At 44.9% G+C, this 22,175-nt stretch overlaps 2 protein-coding genes across 2 annotated transcripts; one reads left to right on the forward strand and one right to left on the reverse strand.

The window, feature by feature from the left end:
• The first annotated feature begins 1,167 nt into the window (after positions 1-1,167).
• LOC133884132 (uncharacterized) lies at positions 1,168-12,033 on the forward strand. The gene is made up of 20 exons (XM_062323497.1): positions 1,168-1,680; positions 2,146-2,228; positions 2,375-2,450; positions 2,841-2,900; positions 3,009-3,078; positions 3,156-3,260; positions 3,579-4,200; positions 4,284-4,477; positions 4,555-4,663; positions 4,793-4,941; positions 5,399-5,591; positions 7,294-7,518; positions 7,671-7,683; positions 8,450-8,786; positions 8,902-8,959; positions 9,066-9,170; positions 10,124-10,181; positions 10,817-10,992; positions 11,150-11,207; positions 11,309-12,033. The coding sequence occupies exons 2-20, from the start codon at positions 2,199-2,201 to the stop codon at positions 11,602-11,604; spliced, it is 2,934 nt and encodes a 977-aa protein (XP_062179481.1). The 5' UTR covers positions 1,168-1,680; positions 2,146-2,198; the 3' UTR covers positions 11,605-12,033.
• A 7,515-nt stretch (positions 12,034-19,548) lies between these two features.
• LOC133885155 (non-specific lipid transfer protein GPI-anchored 2-like) lies at positions 19,549-21,687 on the reverse strand. The gene is made up of 3 exons (XM_062324811.1): positions 21,158-21,687; positions 20,767-20,871; positions 19,549-19,862 (listed from the first exon to the last, which is right to left on the reverse strand). Exons 1-3 carry the CDS (start codon positions 21,537-21,539, stop codon positions 19,738-19,740), a joined length of 612 nt encoding a protein of 203 aa, XP_062180795.1. The 5' UTR covers positions 21,540-21,687; the 3' UTR covers positions 19,549-19,737.
• Between the last annotated feature and the right edge of the window lie 488 nt (positions 21,688-22,175).

Here is a 22,175-nt window from a genome sequence, read left to right on the forward strand (position 1 = left end):
AAAGACCTTTTGTTAGTTTGTAACCATCGTTGCTCTCTCATCTCTCGTGGAAGCAGTTACTGTCATCATCGGTAGTTTTTAATTGGCCATCATGGTCCCCAATAATTCTCGAGTGGTCTTGTCTCTAATAATGGGGATGATGATCGCGTCCTCTCAGCTAGCTCATAGCCTCATACCCTAATCATATCTTTCGCCGCTTGGACCATTGCGTTTCCTACACAGATCTGCACTACATAATTGCGCTTCCACGCTCACTCGCACGTTCGATCATGGTGTAAGCACTAGGATCTTAAGAGCAAAATTTCCAGTAGTTGAGGTCATGAGTTCAAATAATCACATAGGTCACGTTCAATAATGTGCTTGAGAATCAAGTATCTAGGTGGCTATACCATCTAGATACATATCTTATTACGATGATTTTTTTTAATAACAGATAATATACCTATCAACAATAAGATGTCTGTTGACTTTGTAAATCTATAAACTCACTATCTCTAATTTCAATAGATATTATGTCAGCGTGTTGTTCTGAGTTCTAAAAAATAATGTGTCTAACATCATCTGTCATAGGAGTCACCGCTTATACCTAGTTTGTTTAAAGATAATGGAATAACCATCCTGACATCTGCATTACCTGGTACCATATTAAGACTCATAATGTGTTATCTCGATGTTCATTTACACAATGATAAAAGGTAAACTGTAATAAGGTATGATACAATCCGTGACAAACAAGCATTATCTAGTCCTTTTAATTAAGTTTCTAACCTTTTTTGGCACTGTCTTGAACTTTGAATCGAGGAAGATTGGATCATTTATAAGGGATTAAAAAAATTTTGAAGAGATTTTCGTTTTCTTCAGCGTTCTAATAATTTTTTTTTCACGATTCTCGTCACAAAGAGATTCTCAAATTCATTAACTTCAGGATTATATTCTCTCTCATTTCACTTTATAAATCTATTTGAAGGAAACCGTTGGATATGATAAAAAATAAAAAAATATGAACTAGAGGAATCGAAAAGAAAATAAAATGAAAGAAATATAGTTGAAGATATCTTAAATCAAATGTTTGCGGATGATTATAAAAAAGGTTTTGGTTAATCTTGGTGTGTCCAAAGTCCAAACACATTCTCGCCTTCTCGAGGATTCATGGCGAGACACGGATGGAGCCGTATAAATTCCCCTGGGTTGACTCATGGGCAGCTCGTCCTCACCACGAGGTCCCAACCCAAAACGCGCCAAATCCAATCCGACGAGCCGCACGTGCGCCGCTCAACGCAAACTGGGCTTTCTCCTCCTTCTCCGCCCGACGGTTAACCAGCACCACCACCACGCGCGCCGTGCTCACGTCGCTGCCGCTCCTAAACAATTGCTGAATCCCACCAGGAACGCGGTAGAACCGCGCCCCGGCCCACGCTTCGCTGTACAGCTGTCGCTGCAGAGTAGTTTAATCCTTTCGGAAGGGGCCGGCCCGGATGGCCGTGTCCTCGTCGGCTTCCCGCAGACCCAGTCCCGGGTTTGAGGTGTCTCTACGCCGCCGCTGTTCTTTCCGGTTGCGGGGAATGGTTGGGGAGCTGTTGGGTTCCTGGCTGGGGTTTTAGGGTCCCGGGTCTCGGCCGGGGGAAGCAGAGCTCGGAGGTTCTCGCGGGCGGCTGGATTTGGTGCCGGAGCTGCTGATTGGTGGGTTCCTGCTAATTTCGAAATCTCTAACCTTGCGCTGTTTTCCTCTCCTGTTTCTCTTTGCTTCTTTTGCAATTTGTGATTTGTATTGAGTTTTGAATGCCAAAATGGTTGGATTTCGAAAGGACCATTTTTCGTTTGCGGGGGCTGTGGGCTCAATGTTGGGTTTTCGATGTGAAAATTTGCATCTTTTTTTGTTAATTGTGCGGTATTTTTTGTTGTTTGTAGTCAAACAGTGGGAGAAATAACGGTCTGGATCCATTGTAGACTTTGTAGTTTTTGTACTTCCTTAAAAAAGTGTAAGTTTCGTACAACTGTTCCTCTTTTATATTCTTGTCAGAATTCCATGTGTATGCTTCTTTTCTTTGGTGTTAATGTCTGGATTAGCTTCATGACTCATCATACTGTCATTACCTTCTGATGAACTGTTAGCAGGCTTTAATTCTATTAAATTATGTATTTCAGACTTGAATTTGGGGAGGGGGAAGCTTCCATTGTTCTTCTGACTTCAAACGGGGATGGCCTTCCCAAACGATGAAAAGATGAAGGTATGTATGGGTCTGCCTCTCCTTTTTTCTCCTTGACCCCCCCCCCCCCCACCCACCCAAAATTTTCTTGATACATGTTGAAGGCATTTGCATTATTGCACTTAAATGGAGCATTTGACTTAAAAGTGTTTTGCTTTGTACTGTAGGGCTGTCAGCCAAAGCTTTTTGGAACAAAAGATAAGAAAGTCACAAAGAGGACAGACCGTGCAAGCTGCTCCACAGGTTAGTTCATCTTCTTTCTTTTGAAAAGCTGTATAAGCACTAAATGTCGAGTAGGACGCTGATAAATGGTAACATATATCTTAGGATAGTTTTATCAAATTTCATCCATCTGGATTTGAAAAAGGGAGATGGTTCGATTCAGTTGGCAATCACATGGGTATGGTCAATTAAGCCTATGTTGACATTGCAGAACGTGAAATGCTTCTATAGATAGTCAGCGTTCAAATATGTTTATTCAAAGATGCTTGGGTTCATATATTCAACAGTGCTCTTGATCTCTTAATTTCAGAACTTCAACATTTTGTACAAATTGAATTGGGTGCAACTTTGCTAGTTTATCTTGATAACATAATAGTAACCAATTGTTCCATGTTCCCTTGTCAATTGTAGTTAAGTGTGAGTCAAGCAACTCAAAGTCACCATCTTCGTCCCCATTCCGAAAACTTTCAGGTTGATTTCTACCTGGCAACTTTGCTCCTTGGCTAACTCTATTGGATGGTACAGGTTTAATTTAATTGGCTTATGTTTTTTGTGTTTCTTTGGACTAAATGGAAGCAGAAGTTAGGAGCATACGTCTCAGCCATTTTCTATCCCACTCTTCAAATGCTACAAAATCTGAACATATCAGGTCAGACAATTAGCCTTGTATGTTCAGTTATACATGGAAACCAGAACAATTTCTTTATTTTTTAGTTCATTGTTTAGGATATTTGTCTCCACCTGGAATGTTGGAGGAAAAGCGCCTACCGCCGAGTTGAAACTGGATGACTTTCTTCCTGCTGACGACCATTCAGATATTTATGTTTTAGGGTAACATTCTCATCATAACTCTGAATTTTATCCATGTCAACATCGCTAATTGCAGTGCTTACATTTTCAGAAAAATAAGTAACTTAATACTTCCCATTTGTTCCATTCCCTGTTTCGTATACTTACGTTTAGTGTTCAGTATATTCTGGATTTTTTCAATTTCTTAGTTGTCTTACTCTCTTAGATCGCTATTGACATTCTAGTATTTATTTGTGTTTTCCAAATGAGTATATTTTTTTAAGGGTTAGAATTTATTTGGTTTACTTAAGTCAACAGAATGTTTCGTCCTAGCTCTTCTTTTATTTGATCTTTAAACAGTTTTCAGGAAATTGTCCCTCTCAATGCTGGTAATGTGCTTGTGATAGAAGACAACGAACCAGCAGCAAGATGGCTTGCCCTTATAAACTGCGTGCTAAATCGACCAGTCGACACTGACACTGATATCTTTCAGCACAAGCCATTTCTCTCCCTTGATTCAACCTCATCTCAATCAACTTCAGACCTTGATGCTTCATTCTCCAACCGCTCAAGAACAGCTAGCGGTTCTGTAATCTTCCAAAAGTCCTTGAAATCCATCAGGAAATCTTACATGCCATCCCAGAGAAAACAGCTCAAATTCTGCAATTGCACAGCGGAAATGGCCAAGAAATCGTACAAAGACGCTTGCTTTCGATGCCCACAAGCATATGCTAATGAAATGGACTCTTCAGAAGAGGATGAAGTGGATGACAAATTGAATGATGTTTATGGTCTTACTGTTGATGGAATTACTTCAGGTGCTTCAGCCTCCAGGGATCAGCTAAAATATAACCTTATATCTTGCAAACAAATGGTTGGTATTTTTGTCACGGTATGGGCAAAGAAAGAACTAGTGCAACATATCGGCCATTTGAGAACGTCTTGTGTAGGTCGCGGAATAATGGGATATCTTGGAAACAAGGTCAGAACCATATATATATATATAAGCATTTCATGTACTGTGCAGTAGATCCCTTAAGTGATACATTTTGCTTTTTTATTCAGGGATGTATATCAGTTAGCATGACACTGTACCAGACAAGCTTTTGTTTCATCTGCAGCCATTTGGCTTCAGGTGAGAAAGAAGGTGATGAGTTGAGGCGGAATTTAGATGTATTAGAGATTCTGAGGCTCACACAATTTCGAAGGATTTGCAGAAGAGCTGGGCGAAGAATCCCTGAGAAAATTCTTGACCATGAGTAAGAAAGCCATACCACAATGCTTTAAGTGTTTTTACTGCCAACTGTTATTTTGATTGTTGTATTATTTATTTCAGTCGGGCAATATGGTTGGGGGATCTCAACTACCGTATTTCCTTGAGCTATGAAGATACCAAGAAACTTCTGACTGAAAATAACTGGGATGCCCTTTTTGAAAAGGATCAGGTAACTCCCCAAAACTTTTTTTTTCTAGAAGGAAGACTGGTTATGGAATGAGAAACCATTCCGTGTTTTTATTTTATGTTCTGGTCATATGATACTAGAACTTATTAACATTTTACACATGCATTTCAGCTCAATATCCAGCGTGCGTTTGGAAGAGTGTTCAAGGGGTGGAGTGAGGAGAAGATATATTTTGCTCCCACATACAAGTACTCTTGCAACTCAGATTCTTATGCTGGAGAGACTGCCACATCAAAGAAAAAGAGGAGAACCCCAGCCTGGTATGTACAATGTTCAAAATAGCTTCAGCAAGTTCCAATCTCATATGTAAACACTAGTCAGTGGCTATAAGGTATCCAGAGTCCGGAAACCTATTTACAACTCAATAATATGACATTTTCATCCTTTTGTACCACAAGAACAAGGGGCACCAGTGGTTTTCTTTAGATGATATAAATCAAATCTGGACAGCAAGTTAATTAAGTATATGAAAACAGAAAAGAGGAATCATTCATATATGCAGTAAAAAAAATCGAGATGATTCACATATTTAGTATTGCTAAATGTGAATATCATAAAAAGACAGACTAAGTCATGAGTTACACTTCCCAAATGAATTGGCTGCATGTGTTGCTACAAACTTTTTCATGCCAACTACTGGTCTGGTGTAGTACGTGATCATAATAAATTATCAATCGCATATCATTGCATGCTTCTTAATTAGCTCAACATGTTCAGGTGTGATAGAATACTGTGGCATGGAGATGGCATAGCGCAATTATCCTACTTCAGAGGGGAATCCAAATTTTCTGACCATCGTCCTGTGTGTGGTACCTTTATTGTTGAGGCCGAAATACTAGATGGCAAATCAAAGAGGCGCTCATCAAATGCTAACATCAGAATCGGTGCTGAAGAGCTGTTACCGACGAGTTAAGGGTAATAAAGGTATGTGTCTTCTACATTTTGTATTAATCTCTGCAGAAATCTGCATCTTCTCGAGCAAGGCACAAAACACTGCGATTTGTGCAAAGTCCAGTGTATGCAGGGGCTATGCGTCTTCACTTGCATAGCCATGACTAACTATTACAGATATAACACTGCAGGTGCTGGGACCTGAATCACATATTAAAACTACTGTTTTGTGTGACTCATGAACAAGATACTGCGAAACCTTCACATGGACGGCTAGGTATTTGTTTCTCAGGAAAATTTTGTGTGGCCAGAGAAATGTGGTTGTTATGTTGTACAGCAAATGTAATCACGTACAGTTTCAAAAGGAGTAAGTAGTCATTAGCTTATATTATATACCTGTCAAATTTCCCCAGAAGATTGTTTTGGTTCATTTTGGTTTGAACAAGTGAGCCTAAGCAGCCTTTTTTTCAAAATTTTCTTTATTTAAAACCTTTGTAGCTGTGCAAGTGTAAACTGTAAAGTTTTGAGATTGTCTGTAACAGAATCTTACTGAAAGGAGACCTCCTTTCTAAGTGTACAATAGATCCTCTATTCTTTATCTTGATCCTCAAATGGCTTAACTACTGTGAATGAACGGAGGATATCCTTGTTTATTGCGTGTTTTTATCTTTTTGTTTGATAGGGTGACGGATAGGGTGAATGAAAGGAAACTTACAAAGCAAAACTTTTATTGCTCTGTTACCTGTCTTTGTTTTCTACCCGTTCTAGACGGATCCGGATCCCTTAACGTCGACGTCACGGTGACGTCGTCGCTGACGTGTGGGTCTAATCTTACATGTCAGCGACGTCGCGTTACGTTAAGGGATCCTCGTCCGTCCTAACTGCGTTTGTCACGCAGTCAGTATCATTGCATCTCACTCCTCTGTCAGATACAATTAGGTCATGTTTGGAACGTGAGAATTCTCTTTAATTCATATAGGAATTGAACCGATTCGTCCAAAAGGTGAAATGGCAGTTTAGCTCGAGTTCGTCAAGTGCTTCGTTCTCTTTGGATAGTAGACAAAATAGTGTGGATGAGCAGAGGGGTAAAATAATGGAGCAATTCTACCCTAACAAAATGCTACCGTGTATAGGGACAAAATGGTATTTTTTTTGGAAACACGAAAAGGATCTCTACGATTAATTAAAGAAGAAAAGAGTTTTTTTACAACGACACATCCACCAAACAGAAGTAAGGTGACGTGTGGTTACAACAGATCAAAAACACGAAATGTTAACAATAGTCAGGAAGAAAACACACCAAAGTAGGAGGACAGAGGAACTAAGACCATCCACAGTGTGGTAAAAAACCGATGCTTCAACAGGAGAGATAACATCAGGCATCGATTTTGCAGCACCCGATGTTGAGGTTAAAAAAGTGAGCTGTGAAGGAAGTAGTCGCCTCTAGCGATGGCAATTGGGTCTCGCGGGTATGGATAGTGCCCGTCGTCGGCGGGCATATCTGATTACCCGCCAATGGTCCAGAACTCCAGATCTAGAACTCAGAAATCGAATCGAAGACTTTCAACAATCATTCTGTGATCGATAAATCCGTTAATTTGGAAAGCATTGCTAGGGAAACTCGAAGTCGAAGAGGACGCTTCACCAGCTAGCTATCGATCAGTGGTGCACCGAAATAAGGCTAGAAAGCTTTCTAATCAGCACTTGCCCAACTTCTCCAGGAGATGGCCGCAGCCCGCAGCAGCAGGGACTCGGCGGAGAGGTTCCCGAAGCATCCGGTCGCGGCGGACGCTGGGTCCTCCTGGAGCAGCAACTCGACCGCAGCGCGGACGGGCATGGCGAGGAGGGGGCAGAGGAAGGCGACTGCGTCCTCGCCGGCCTCAGCGAAGAGCACGCGCTTCACGGTGAGCGTGGGTTGGGCAGCGGACGGGGGCGGCGCGGCGTCTGTATGAAAAAGGTTATTTGATTTTCTATATATACTGTTTCCCTCTTCTACAGTTCTATAATAGATTCACTCGAGCTTCCCAGAGTTTGGCTAGATGAATATATTACTTCTGTTATATGCTGTAATCGACTAACTTATTAATCTTAATTGCAGAGTGATTATATCCGTTGGTACATACAAACAAATATTTTCATAAGTTTATTATATCCGTAGGTACAGAATATTTACATCTATCCATATAAAGAATCAAACACTTTTTTTCAGATATATTATATCTACTCAGATTACTTATACTCATCTAAATTATATACTGTAACTCTAAAAATCCTATACGAACATCCAAGCACACCCGTATTAACCATCATATTCGCACGCCAGAAAAATAGCCACATCTTTTTTTATTTACCATCCCACGTTTGATGTGAATTCACACGCTGCAGCCTCGACTTCGATGCCGATTTATTAAGCATGGGCCCATTTTTTTCTTCGCATCTATGCCGACGTTGTGCCTACTGTAAGATTATCTTCAACGTTTTTTTTTCCATCACGAAGAGATTTTTAAGTTAATTTTTTTAATAGGATTCTTTTATTTTCTTTAACGATTTTTTAAAAAAGAAATTATTGAAGATAAAAAAATAAAGAAAATAAGAACGATTTTTTTTAAAAAAAAGAATGAAATAAAGAAAATATAGCTGTGATGACCCGCACCTCGAGAGCACCGACTTTAGGTACGATCTCGTCAGTGTCGTAATGTGACAGAATTGCTGTTACGATCGATACTCGCCGTTGTTTTCCTGATCGAACGGCTGTGAATTTGTTCCACGAGGACACGACACAGGCGCCAAGACGCCAAGTCACCAGCCCTCCTCGTGACTGCCTTGGTCGTTGGCCGTTCGCGCTGGCCGTTCGATCGTACGAGGCGTAAATTTGAGCGGTGCGGATCTGTCTCTACCCGTGGAGCGTGGCGACCACTTCCAACGGGCCACTCGCCGCCGTCCTCGCATCACCGCGCGCCGCCGACCGCCTCCCTCCCCCCTCCAGAACTGGTGGTCTTCCGCGCGCGCGCGCGAGAGAGAGAGGCTTCTCGGTTGCGATGGCCAAGACATGGGCAGGGGCCATCCCTCCTGCCCTCGTGCGGCTCCTCTTCAGCGTCCTCGCCCTTCTCCTCGACCGCGGCGGCGCTGCCGGCGGAGGCGGCAGGGGCAGCTCGGTGTACCCGGCGGCCGTCGTGTACCCGCACCACTCCCGACAGATCTCCTGGAAACCCAGGTAGGCAACTCCATCTCCATTCCGTCGCTCGCTTCTTCTTCTTGTGTGGCATCTCGATTTCATCGAAATCGAGTGAGATGACTGATGCGCGATTCACGGCGCCTGCGCGGCTCAGGGTGTTCCTGTACCAGCACTTCCTCAGCGGCGACGAGGCCAACCACCTCATCTCCCTCGTCAGTGCCACTCTACTTCCCTCAATCCCACAAAACGCTTGTCTTTGCTTCTCAAGAATGCCCGGAGTCGACTGAATTTTGGGGTTTCCTCGTCTGCAAACTTCAGGCGAGAGCGGAGCTCAAGAGGTCGGCGGTCGCTGATAACATGTCCGGCAAGAGCACGCTCAGCGACGTCCGCACCAGCTCCGGCACCTTCATCAGGAAAGCCCAGGTTAGGCCTTTCTTATCTCTTCTCTACTTTTGCTGTCTGATTAGGACTGCCTCTGCGAAACAAAACCTTTTTCCCTGGCATGGCAATGGTACGTGCAAATATGCGTTATACAGAGGTGTCCATGCAAGAAAAGTATAATACTCTTTTAGATCAGTATGCTGTAGCTATTTCACATGCACTGCATCTCTCCAACAAGGGGAGTCTCACAAGTTCTAGCAAAGCATCACAAATTACCCCTAAAATGCAGATGTTTTTAATGAATGTGTTTGCATGTTGCTTGTATCAACCAGCGGATATAGCTGCCTTGTAGTGAGAGCGAGCTGCCCATTTTTAGCCTGTTGACACTAATGACTAATGAAGTAATGAGTCATGTTTAAGTCCGCTGCTTTTCTCAGTATACAAGATACTGCGAAGAGGGGGAAGCAGCAACCAGGAATGTAGTTGAATGGATTAGAGAAATTCTGAAACTTCTATAATACTTTTTTCTATTCTTTGTCTAATCTAATAATTAGGATCCTAGCATTTGGGCCCTACATGTTAGTTTTCCTAGTTCAATTATGCTGGCTCTAGAGTTGATGGTATGTCTTTGGAATCCTATAATTATCGGTACTGCTTGGTTAAATCAGAGTGTCCCCTCCCTTTAGGATTCGGATTATATACCTAAATGTGATTCAGCTCATAGGCAGGGAGGAAAACAAGTCTTAAGGTTTATCTGGTCTATTACTGGATGCTGAGCATGTATTTGGCATCTTTATTTGAATGAAAGATGGAATTTGAGTTTATTTTATGGGGATATTTCATGTTTCTATTTTCTTAAGGCATCAATATCTCTTGTATTCTGTGCCTAACCGTAGCTAGACCTAGAGTCCAGGAGTACAATAAAGCCAGCTGTTGAGGCATTTCTCTTGTTTACATGGTTCTAACTTGATGAACAATCACGCTCAAATTTGTAGGATCCAATTGTTGCGGGTATAGAGGACAAAATTGCTGCATGGACATTCCTTCCAAAAGGTTGTGGCTCTCATTGAGGCAATAACACTGTACTTTTATATTCTTGCAACTTTTGAGGCTCAGAACTTCTAGTACTAGAACATATTGGCACATATTGTTTTTTTTTTCTTTTTTGGAATTATATCTAGTGCTTGGTAGAAGTTACATGATAAGAGTACTTCACAACTTTCAGTAGATACTTACCCTTTGTTAAGATCTGTGATCTATGCACGTAGAATAATGCCTTTCATTTAGTGTCTCTAGAAAATCGTCTCCCACTCTCTTTCTCTGGCACGTGCACATCATTTGACTTAGTGCCTCTAGAGCAGCTAAGCTTGTTAGTTGGCTGTATGCTTATATCAATTGTGGAGTCAAATCTAGTGCATCACACTACCTAAAGAAGCTTGACATATCCTTTAGTGCTGAGCTATATGACCTGATTTTGAGGATTAGCTTATCCAAGGTTTTTCCTGTAGCATCTGTTCTAACACAGTGTTATAAAAAAAACTCTGCTTTGATAACGGGGTAATTGTTTTGACATGTTTCCTTGCTTCTGTTTTTGTTTTCCAATTGCACGTAAAGGTTGGACCTGTCAGAGGAATAAAATATTTTTATCGCTTTTGAATATTTGGTTACGGGTGTTATATTATGATCAGAGAATGGTGAAGATATCCAAGTCCTAAGATATAAGCATGGGGAGAAGTATGAACCACACTATGATTACTTCACCGACAATGTTAACACAATTCGTGGTGGTCATCGCACAGCTACTGTGCTTATGTACTTAACTGATGTAGCAGAAGGTGGGGAAACAGTTTTCCCATTAGCCGAGGTAAATCTTTTATTTTCCGTGGTGGTAGTGTTTAAGATGATAGAAAGTGGTTCAGATTGCTTTTTCCCCTCCTGTGTACATGCATCTCTCATGCACATTTTCTAGTTTATTTTGGGATCTCGTATCAAATAATTCTATAATACGCATTTCTTAAAAGGAGTTTGATGATGCTAAAGACGCAACCTTGTCAGAATGTGCTCAGAAAGGCACTGCAGGTATAGTTTTCCAACCAGAGTGCTTTTTGGTATTCCTAACTCTTGTGTTCTTTGTATGGCATCTGACATATTTCTCAATTGACATGCAACTTCTTCCTTAGTGAAACCACGAAAAGGAGATGCACTCCTTTTCTTCAACCTTAGCCCAGATAGCACCACAGATTCACTGAGCCTCCATGCTGGATGTCCAGTCATAAAGGGTGAGAAATGGTCTGCTACAAAGTGGATTCGTGTAGCCTCATTCGACAAGGTTTACCACACACAAGGCAATTGCACCGATGAGAACGAGAGCTGCATGAAATGGGCGGCCCTGGGAGAGTGCACAAAGAACCCAGAGTACATGGTGGGGACTGCAGCATTACCTGGTCACTGTAGGAGGAGCTGCAACAAGTGTTAGCGTCAAACTGTGGAAGATTGATAGTAACGGCCTAATGGAATCAGCGAACGGGTTAGACTGCTGTTTCACCAGGTTTTGACCTGAATTCTACTAGTTTTGGTTGCTTCCTGATTTGACACGGGTTTTTTCAGTTACCGGCCTTCAATGGTAACCAGACATGAATTGGAAGACAGATCTTCTTTAGTACTGTCCATAATGTATGCTAGGTGGAGACACTTAATCGACGCGGCCCTAATTTCCGTTTGAGAACAAGTGTAGCCTTTTTTTATACCTTTTTGAATTGATTAGATTGCTTGAGTCTGCTAGCTCTTGGTTAGTTTATGCCAGAATCTACAGACATCTGGATTCATGTTTCTTTGTTTTTTTTTTTTCACTTTGCCGTATGTATCTCAGGAAATTCCTTGAAATCATGGAAACTCTCCAATCATATGATTCGTGCATTCTTGTGCTTTGTGGTATGCAATTTCGACCAGCAGCAAGTCGCTGCCGCTGTGTCGCAGTGGTAGGCTGTGAACCACAGGCAGGCCTGTGTCTGTGTGTATAACAACCAGGTTCCCAAGTGACTGTATGAAAAGCTTCACCAATTTGTGATCCAGTACACGTAATGGAACATATCATCAAGCTGTTAAACTATGGCAGCCGCATGTTAATTCAGCAGCACATCCGACTCCCTTGATTCACAGAGCATGGAATATTTTTCACTGACTGACACATCAGCTTCTAGTAGCATTTTTGTAAGTACTTCTGTAAGTACTTTAAGTAGACAAAGCATTACCGGTGGTAATTAGTCAACACCTTGAGTACTTACTAATAATTACATCATCCCGTATTCTTGCATGATCCGATCATAATTCAACCACATTGCATATGCATTGCCTGAACATCAGAAAAATGGAGATTTTACTGTCGAATCCGTTGACATTAACTTGGTGGCAATGTTCATTGCCGTGCAGAATCTCGTCACCAACGGCGAGGAGCCGTTGGTGCAGGTATGATCTCCTTCGAAGTTACGCGATCAAGGACTACAGCTTGGTAAGAACTGAACACCGCCATTTGGCTTTGGCATGTCCTTTACCTACCTGAAGTCTTGGATCACTGGCCGTGTTTGAACAAATAGATAGGTGTTCACTCTGCTTCTTCGCCACGGCTGGTCGTGCTACGCGTTCGACTTCGCCCACCGGACGATGAGCATCATGGACCCGCAGATCGCGCGACCACCGGACGACGGACACCCCATGCTCTCGCTCCACGGCGAGGCCTCCGAGAAGCTGCTCGTCGAGGCCGTCGCGTGCATGCAGCGCGCCACCAGAGACAGCGAGCTCGGGTCCGGACGGCGAATGGGACGCGAGGCTGATGCTGGGGAAAGGGAAGAGATGCAAGCCGTACGCCCGCAAATCTTCAGATTTACATTTCCATTCTTGAATCGTCGCTCGCCATTGTCTTTTGCAAGCTTTTTGATATCCCCTGGTTTTGAGTACAACAGAAAGGTGAGAAGAGGACAGGATTACATAGCGGTGATCAGACGGGGCCAGCGTAGATGTTTGTGAGGGTGAACTGGGAGTCGGTGGTGGTTGAGGAGAACACGGTGGAGAGGGAATGGTGGCGAGCGATGAAAGAGGTGAGGGAGAGTGCATTGGCATCCCATGCGGTGACAACGCCACCGCGGGTGCCAAAGGCCGGCCGGGATGTCTTTGGAAAGATGAAAGCGGGAGGGAAGAAAGGATCGAGTTTTGGTGGCATCCAAAACGGCAAGCTCGGATTCTTGGAGGCGGATCGCTGACAGAGAGCAGGAGGTGAGAGCGTCGAGGACAGCGGAGCATTTGTCTGGTAGGCCTAAGCCAGGGATTTGAAATTTTGCGGAAATTTTAGCAGATTTTGGACATGAACGAAATATTTAATTTTGAATTTTTCTTTGAGTGATACGTGGAACTCATAGAGCGGAGGACAGAAAGTGACTGAAATTTCATAAATTTTAGTCTTTTTACCGGTAAATGAAAAAAATTGTAAAACAAAATTAATATCCCTGCCTAAGCCACGAACATTCCACGACACAATAGCGAGAAGACGGCCTGAGGCTAGCGCCGTGAGCATACACCGGAGGCCATTCATTTAGGGCCCGTTTGGTTATTTGTGTGACTCAGCCTGACTCGAATATAGAGAGATGAGTCACACGTCTTGGAGAAAAAAAGAATGGAAGGAGAATGATGAGGGGAGATTTAGAAAAAATTTAGCAAAAGAATCCCTCACGGTCTTACCATCAGCTGTGCTGCTATATGGGCTACCACATGGATTTCTCGTGGTCTGACAGTCCGAGCTCGCGATCTGACCGCCAGCATACAGAGGTTTGGGTTAAGTGGATCGATCACTTCCTTTTGCTTTCTCCCTCTCCCACTCCCTCTATCTACCCGACCCTAGAGAGAAACAGAGCTTTACTCGTCGCGTTCGAAAGCCGAAGATCGGAGGTAAAAACTCCCACGAGTTTCCCGGAGGACTTCCCCAAGTTTTCCCCCTCTTCTCCCTTGCTGGAGACCCATTCATCGACTGTATGCTTCCCCGAAGCATTCCAATATAATAGAAGGCTTCCATAAGCTGATGTGGGCTATCCCCTATTGTTTCCCTGTTGTTTCTGAGCTCGATTCGACCCTCGTGTCGTTTAGGCCCAAGTTCAACCTAACCTAGATCTAATCGATGGAGTATCTTGAGTTTAGCTCGGTGAATGATGTCCAATTCACTTTAGAAACACTTCACTAGTCTCATATAGCATTTTGGTACCCTTCGTTGTCGAATGTCTCACCGAAATCCTCGTCGATGACCCCGCAAAGACGGTCTGACCGCTAGTTGAGGACCAGAGAATCCGAGTTGAAAACAGGAGTCTGACGCTACTTGGGCCGGTTTGATCGTTGATGGGTGGTTTGACCGTCACCATGCCTACGATTAGAGTGCCAGAGGCCAAAACTCTCTACTGGGCACTGGTCTGACCACCACCCTAAGGCTGGTCTGACTGCTAGCCTGTGAAGGCTAAGGTGAGACTAGGCTAGCTTATCCGGGATTTCAAACTTCAAAACATTAATCCTTTAGCAATCCTTTGCAGATGTTTTCAAGTCGTAGCGCTCTACTATTGCTTGAGCATGCACATTGCATCCTTTTTGCATTGTTCGTTTATTTATATATTGCACACGTGTTTCTTTTAAAGAGTGTCGATCCGATAGTTCAAGCAAGCGAAGATGCCGCCGATCTACCGCACTTCTGTGAGTTCTGTGCGGGTAATATCATGCAACCGATAGAGTAGCAAGACAAGCATCTAAGCATATTGCACCATCTGTTCTATTGAATGAAGTCTAAAATTGATAAATTATGTTTATGTATATCGCATGTTTAGCGAGTCAAGTGTCGAGCTTATTCGGGTAGAACCTATATTGAATTGCAGTCTCGGTAATATTGTTGATATCTAGCTTAAGAGTTGTTCGACATGCTTAGCAATGTATAGGTCCTCGATAGAAGTCGAACGACGGTGATGCCGTTGTTCGCGAGCATAGGTGTCGGAGGGTGAACTCCTGTCGCAGGGATCCTGGGGGACCCCTTTTTAGAGATTCGGCCGGGGGGGATGATCCTGAATATGTTTGCCTGAGAAATGAATTGGTATGAATGCGATGGCCGGCGGTGCTGGGTGTTCTAATGCGGAAAGGAGTAAATGCGCTGGTGTTTAGACAGGTTCGGACCGCACGGGGGCGTAACACCCTACTCCTGTATGGATACTGTAAATGCCCTGAGGAAGTCCCTCAAGGATGTTGCTGGTTACAAGAATGATTATCTATCTTAGGGCTGGGGCTCTTTGTTCTTCAGTCTGTCTCGTGTTGTTCACTTCTCAGCCGTTATTCCTTTTTTGCTGTGTTTTCCCACACTACTGAGCTGTTCTCCCCCCTTTCCTTCTGTGCCGCCGGCTGCTTTAAATACCCGCCGGCAGCAGTGTGCCTCGAACGGGAGGGGGAGCACGAGTTTCGAGACACCATAAATGGAAAAGGCGTCATCATTTCCTCTGGGCGAAGTGACCGGGGGTGGAAAATGCGTCGCACGCCCAGTCACCCGTCACCATAAATGCACTGGCAACGGGCGCCGTGGAGAGGGCCCACCGGGCAGCCGCAGAGCGGTCCGGTGTACCCGCCCTGTCTTGTTCCCCTGCCACAGCAGCGTGGCAGACGAAACGCCTCGGCCCTTACGACGTTATCCCGAGACGGATCGGATGGCACGGGATGGGATCCGTGCAATTAATAACCCCACACCCCTCTGCCAGAACGTGGCAGGAACTGACGCTGAGCGCGGCAGGAGCAGTTGGAGGTGACAGGCCACGCACGCTCTTTAAATGCGGCCTTGGGCCTTTGACTGGCTGACACCTCATCGGTGGGCCCCTCGGAGGCCACTGCCAGGGGGCTCTCTGGGTCGTCGGGGAACCGAGTGCTCGGGGGTCACTGTTCACCTCCCCGAGCACTCTCTCTCGAGAATGCCCTGTCTTGTCCTTGGGGAACCGAGTGCTCAGGGGTACTGTTCACCTCCCCGAGCACTCTCTCCCGTGCACACTTGTACGGATCCTCAGGGAACCGGGTGCTCGGGGGCTGCTGCACGCAGCCCCGAGCACTCTCTCCCGGAACTTCCTTCGGTGGGTCCTCGGGATACTTGGGTGCCCAGGGGGCCACCGCTAGCGGTCCCGGGCATGTTTCTCCCGGTACTTAGCTTTCTTGGTCGTCGGGGGACTTGGGTGCTCGGAGGTCATCGTACACCTTCCCGAGCACTTTCTTCCCGGTACTTAGATTTCGTGGATCATCGGGGAATTGGGGTACCCGGGGGCCACCGACTGTGGCCCCGAGCGCCCTTTCCCGGGACTCGATCTTTTTCACCTTGCGGGAGAGACTCTGCGGGATGGCGCCATGTGGCGGATTGCTAGCCTGGCCTCGGGATTCGGGGACCCCGGTTCCTGATACACCGACAATAGGGCTCACTTTTAGTTTACAAATAGTTTTATGATGTTGAGATGGTTAGATGAGTCGTGAGTATGAAGCGAGATGTGGACGGGGTTAAGTGTGTTTTCTGCTGAGGAGGGGTCCTCAGGGCAGTTCGAGAGAGAAAATCGGACACCGTAGACCGTTTTGCATCGTTTAAGCACTGACCGTTGGCCGTCTTCGACTTTTAGCATTTCCCGTACTTACCACATGCTGATCTAATGGTAAGAAGAGCCAAATAACTTTGTATTTGTGATACTTTGGGTATGACATCGGTGTAAGCGGCAAGCTTGTAGGAGTATCTAGTTTGCTTCGGGAGTAGTTCTGGATATTTCCGCACTGAGCGATACACAATCCAAATGATTGAAGTTTATTGGGAAAGGTTATCACGAGTACCCATTGCGCGCACTTTAGCGGGTGACACAAGCCGAATGTTCCTCGTGTCGTGTAGGTAAAAGAGTATCCTCCTGCAGCGTGTAAAAACAGTTCGAACTGCAGCGCTCTTGGTCATGAGCATGCCTTCAGTCCATGCGCACCATCGTAGAGTCATGAGTCGTGGATTGTGGTTTGATGTGTTGGTCATGGTGGAGATGGTTGGTGCTATATATATGTTTATGATAGTTCCAGTTTTTTTTTTACAGTTGGTTATTGCAGGGTATATTTATTTTGTTGTTGGTTATATTTAGATGCTCACACATATGTGTCTAGGTTACGGGCATATATGCTTTACTTAATCTTGTGATCTTTTTTCTTGTTTTACTTAATCCTTGGAGTCGAGCTATTTATATGTGCTCTATATGTATTAAGTCTTACAAGTATCTTCATACTCAGCTGCTCTACAGGTTTTGCAGGTGAGAAAGAGATGGTGTTTGGCTACTTTACGTCTGTCGATGCTAGCAGATGGAATGAGTAGGCAACTACTCGGATGTCACGCTTTTGAGATGAAGCCTAAAGGCATATAGCTTCACCCATCTTTCTATGTCTTTAGCTTTTGTTTCCGCTGCATAGTTTCTCTTTTGGTTAGGAGTTGACGAGTTTTAGTATTCTTCTAGATCTCTTTTACTGTAAATTATTAAACATGTAAATGGTTAAGAACTTTGTAATATGATTTAATCACTCGCTCTTTATTAAGTTTGATTATGATTGTTTATGTTGGAAAGATATGTGTTTTGATCTTGAGCATAAAACACGTGCCGGTACTACCGGGATGTTACTCTGATTAATCATTGAGGTTGTATGAATAATGATCCTCCTAATAATTAATTAGAATACTGTCTGGATGATTTCTCATAGCGGACGCGGGGTGGGGACACCTCCTTTGGCAGAAGATGATGAGAGGCAAAGCCGATAGAGGAGGTAGTGGTTACAGGTTTAGGAACAGTAAAAATAGAAGATGCTGTATTTCAAGTGTCTAAATTTAGTTTTTGTTTCAGGCGATGAACCATAGCCTTTCGATGGCCATTCATCCGTCCACAATATGTAAGACATTGTTCATCTTCTTCCTCTCGTTGTTTTGTTGCGTTTGCTCACTCACTCGTCCCTCCCACTTCTGATCGTCTATGGTAGCATCCTAGCCCCTGGATTCACGGTCATCGCCCCCGTCACGCTAATCCAGCTCCAACGAGCCATCTCCACTCGCTCCCGCTCTGACACCACCCATTTGGTCGTCCTCCGCCGCTCACGGCTATCGACGTCCCCACCGCCTTGTTGCCCTGTCCTCGCTCCTGCCACCACCGTCGATCTGCCCTACCTCCCACTGCATCTCTCTAAGCTGGCAGCGACGAAAATCTCTGTTAGAAATAGAACCTCCACCTATAACCCCTCTAAAATTGTCGTCATCCGAAAAATAACATAAAATCAAACACTTGTAACCTAAGACGCCCGGTAAAAATAGGTGTCAAAGCCTAGGAAGTACTCCTTGCGCGGGTGTGGCCGCGGTGGTGTGTTGGTAGGGGTGGGATGGTTTGGCGTGTTGACCAGGGACGGGAGGAGCAGGGACGGGAGGAGCTAATGTAGCAAGAGGAGGTACCGACGTACCGTAGCTGCACAAGGCCCAGGAAGTCAGATCTGATGAAACCTGAGCCTAGCCCTCCTCATGAATTCTCATGTATGTGCCTTCCCCTCTCACGCCATGACAAGTAGACAACTGAATCCCGAGCACAGGTGCACGAAATCTTCTTGCACACTTGCCCGTGTAAATGCTGATGAGCAGAGCGAGTGAAGCCACAGGCTTTGCAGTTTGCAGCTGAGCTCACATCACATGCATGAGAGGTGAGATCTCATCAAAATGGCAGTTGGGGAATTGAATGGGATGAGGACGGATCATGGACGGATTTTGCCGTCATCCATTCATTCCGAAATGCTGGCAGGAACACTCCAATCACATCGGCGGCGTCCACATCCGCCGCTGAATTCAACGCTACCTACACCTACACCCAAACTCCATTAACGTTAGCGGAAACGTAACTCAGCACGACGTCGTGGACTTATTTTATCCGTTTATTTTTTTCATCTGATATTTATTTATCTATCGGTTCTTTTATACACCTTACAATCTTTTTACCTATATTTTTAATACGAATTTCAACTTAAATGAACTATCTTAATACCCTATGTGTCTGCAAAGGCAGTAGTTCCTAGCGTCAGTGTCATTTTTCGGTTGCTATGCTTGATTTGAGAATCTAGCTGTACATAAATCGCGACAACTGCAAAGATAGCTGCACATAGCACTCAATTTGGTATGCTATGCTTCCCAAAGTCGGCAAAACATGGTGGCGACCAAGAGAAGAGGCTTCACGCGTGTCCTGTGTTCTTAGTGACCACCATGAAGGCCTGAACCATGCTTGTAAGATATGCATACCCAACGCCAGACACGAAAAGAGACCAACACACAAATGCACGACAATGGCAAGAATTCCAGAGAGTTATATCGCCACAGCGAAAGGAATCATCTCAGCAAGAAACAACATAACGAATGCCATATCAGCTTACATTATAGTATAACAGTCTGATTAACAGTAGTACAGACTACAGAGTAGAAGCATGCATGCAATGCGCAGGGTGACGATTACGAGAAGGAAACAGTCGACCGATTAGACTTGTAAATCCCGTTCCAACCGCAATCGAGTTCTAGAGGCCTCTAGAGCATTCCGCTGATGGCGGCGGCGGCGAGCGGCAGCACGGCGAGGGTGGAGAGGTGGCCGGCGGAGAAGCGGCGCGCCGCGTGGCTGGCCGAGTTCGGCGGCGAGGCGAACGGCGATATTCCTGCAGAATGCAGATAGGGATTGAGGAGACCAGGCATGACGTTTTTCAGGTGGACTGGATTGATTATGAAGTGCCAGCAGCAGAATGGAGTTTGTGATGGTGATTAAATACGTGACAAGTACATGGACCTAACTGTGCATCTCGTCAAAGCAGAGCAATTATTCAGTGTTAATATGATCATTTTGGTCATTTCATGGATTAATGTCTCCTACGACCACGAACTGTTAAGGACCTACGAGCTGTACGTGGAACAGTGTTATTCCTTCTCATTTTGATCTCTTCTGCAAATTTTCATTTCAAAATCAAGGTGAAATTATTACTTAATATAGTTTCTAGCCAATACTATGTCAATTATTTATTACTTACTATAACAAACATGTTTAAGTTACAGCGAATCAAAATGGTAGCATCCATGAACCATACAGGTAGCGAACGAGCCTGCGACGGAACGGTCGGCAGCGCTCAAGGAGCACTCGGCTGTTGCCGTGCAGTCCCGAGTTTGATCCCCCTCAGGGCGAATTTCGGTAGCTTGCGTGTACAGTGGCTCACTCGAGCGCTTTCGCTTGCATTAGCAGTGTTTTAAGAAGGAGATAATTGTTCAATTGTTACTTTAAAGAAGTAAAAATTGTTGCTAAGGATGATATATGTATCACTCTGACTCTATATACCTAAGACACAGAATGGTAAATGAGCAGAGTGTCACTTTCTCATAGTTAAAAAAGTAAATGCCCGAGAAGCAATACTGATGACAAAATTTAATGGCTCTAGATTGGAGTCAGCCAATCTATAGTCCTTAATAAAAATCGAGGAAGTGACAAATAATTTAGTCTCCTTTAAAAAAATCAACCGTACAGGTAATAGGCTGAAGCAAAGCTGTAGTAGTATTGATAATTGCAGTACTTACCAGGGAACTGTGGGCCCTCACCGGCGGGAGAGAGGCCTGACATGGGCGAGGGAGCCCCTGACATGGGCGCTGCAGCTGGGCCCAGGTGGACCTTATACCCAAGGGCTGCAAAAATTTTTGCATCAGTAACCCAAGCTTAATTAGCGCGCCAAATAAACAAACTCACAATCAAATTTCGCCGAAATTTTGTTGAAATTTCACGAATTTCAGTAATTTTGGAGGAAAATAAATTGTCTAGTTTCAGGAACGTTTAGATGTGAAACCCACCGAGCGAACGAAAAGTGACTAAACTTTTGATAAAAAATTTTCACCAGTGGAAAAATAATTTCCCTGCCGACAGTTAGCAGTGGAGCGGTGCAGAGAACTGAGAAGGGTGATCGATGAAGCGAACCTGTGCACGTGGAGACGGGCGGGGTGGAGACGCGGCAGATCCCGGGGAGCGCGACCGCGCGGGCGTAGTCGACGGCGATGCCGTAGGAGTCGGCGGCGCCGGAGAGGAGCTCGCAGAGGCAGACCGGGTTGGAGCCCACCAGCCCGGCCAGCTCGGGGCAGCACGGCTTGTCCGGCCGCCGCGCCGCGCTGCCCTTCTCCACGTACGTCAGGCAGTCCGACATGTTGAGCAGCGCGTTCATGCACGCCGAGTCGAGCCCGCCCGCCGGCCCCGGGGCCGCCACCGGCGACAACGACTGTGCACTCGAAGCCACCGCCAGCAGCGTCGACGCCGCCACCACAAGGGCCACCGCGGCTGCCCACGGCCGCTGCGCCGCCGCCATGGCTGAGGTGCTCGTGGTGCTGAGGCGCTAGCGGTGGTTCTTGGCTCTGGCCGGCTTTGATGGCGATTAGGAAGTTATTGCAAGCCCAGCAGCGAGGAACCAATTCATACGGAGGTGGTCGCCTGTACGAGTGATCCGCTTATTATATAGAACAGCGATCCGGATCCTCTGCAGAGGATCTACAGCGATGAGAACTTCGAATTGATTGCTACAGTAAAAACTACAGTACAGAAGGACATGCACAGTATAGTGACCCACTGTAACCACAGTAACATAATTAATTAATATAAAGTACTGTAGCAAAACATATTTTACTGTACAAACATTTCTCTGCCTCGGATCTGGCTTAATACAGAGAATTTGATCCATAGAACAGTGGAGCACGGGCAGCGGTGCATGCCGGAAATATAACTCCGTACGCGCTCACCCCACAGTCGATTTCGATGTCCATTACTCTCACGTTATGTTCATCTATCCTCTAACCCTCTAACTTATCTTACAATCTTTTTTAACTACCATTTCGATACAAATCTGGACAGCAAATAAACGGTTCTGATGGGTACGCATGCCCACGCCGGTCTCGATCAGGCGGCGTGTGTGCATGGCTGTGCTCGGTGCGGCCCGCTGTGATCTATC

Source organism: Phragmites australis, chromosome 11 (assembly GCF_958298935.1).
Source record: "Phragmites australis chromosome 11, lpPhrAust1.1, whole genome shotgun sequence".
NCBI lineage: Eukaryota > Viridiplantae > Streptophyta > Magnoliopsida > Poales > Poaceae > Phragmites > Phragmites australis.

What these genes read in the sequence shown, in the direction of transcription:
- LOC133884132 (XM_062323497.1), top strand. Translation starts at nt 2,199, where the DNA reads ATGGCCTTCCCAAACGATGAAAAGATGAAG. An exon ending in CCCATTCCGAAAACTTTCAG is followed by an intron (nt 2,901 to 3,008) that starts GTTGATTTCTAC and finishes AAATGGAAGCAG; the next exon opens with AAGTTAGGAGCATACGTCTC. An exon ending in AAGAGCTGTTACCGACGAGT is followed by an intron (nt 5,592 to 7,293) that starts TAAGGGTAATAA and finishes CAACTTCTCCAG; the next exon opens with GAGATGGCCGCAGCCCGCAG.
- LOC133885155 (XM_062324811.1), bottom strand. Translation starts at nt 21,539, where the DNA reads ATGGCGGCGGCGCAGCGGCCGTGGGCAGCCGCGGTGGCCCTTGTGGTG. An exon ending in GCCCGTCTCCACGTGCACAG is followed by an intron (nt 20,872 to 21,157) that starts GTTCGCTTCATC and finishes AAATTTTTGCAG; the next exon opens with CCCTTGGGTATAAGGTCCAC. An exon ending in TGAGGGCCCACAGTTCCCTG is followed by an intron (nt 19,863 to 20,766) that starts GTAAGTACTGCA and finishes TGCATTCTGCAG; the next exon opens with GAATATCGCCGTTCGCCTCG.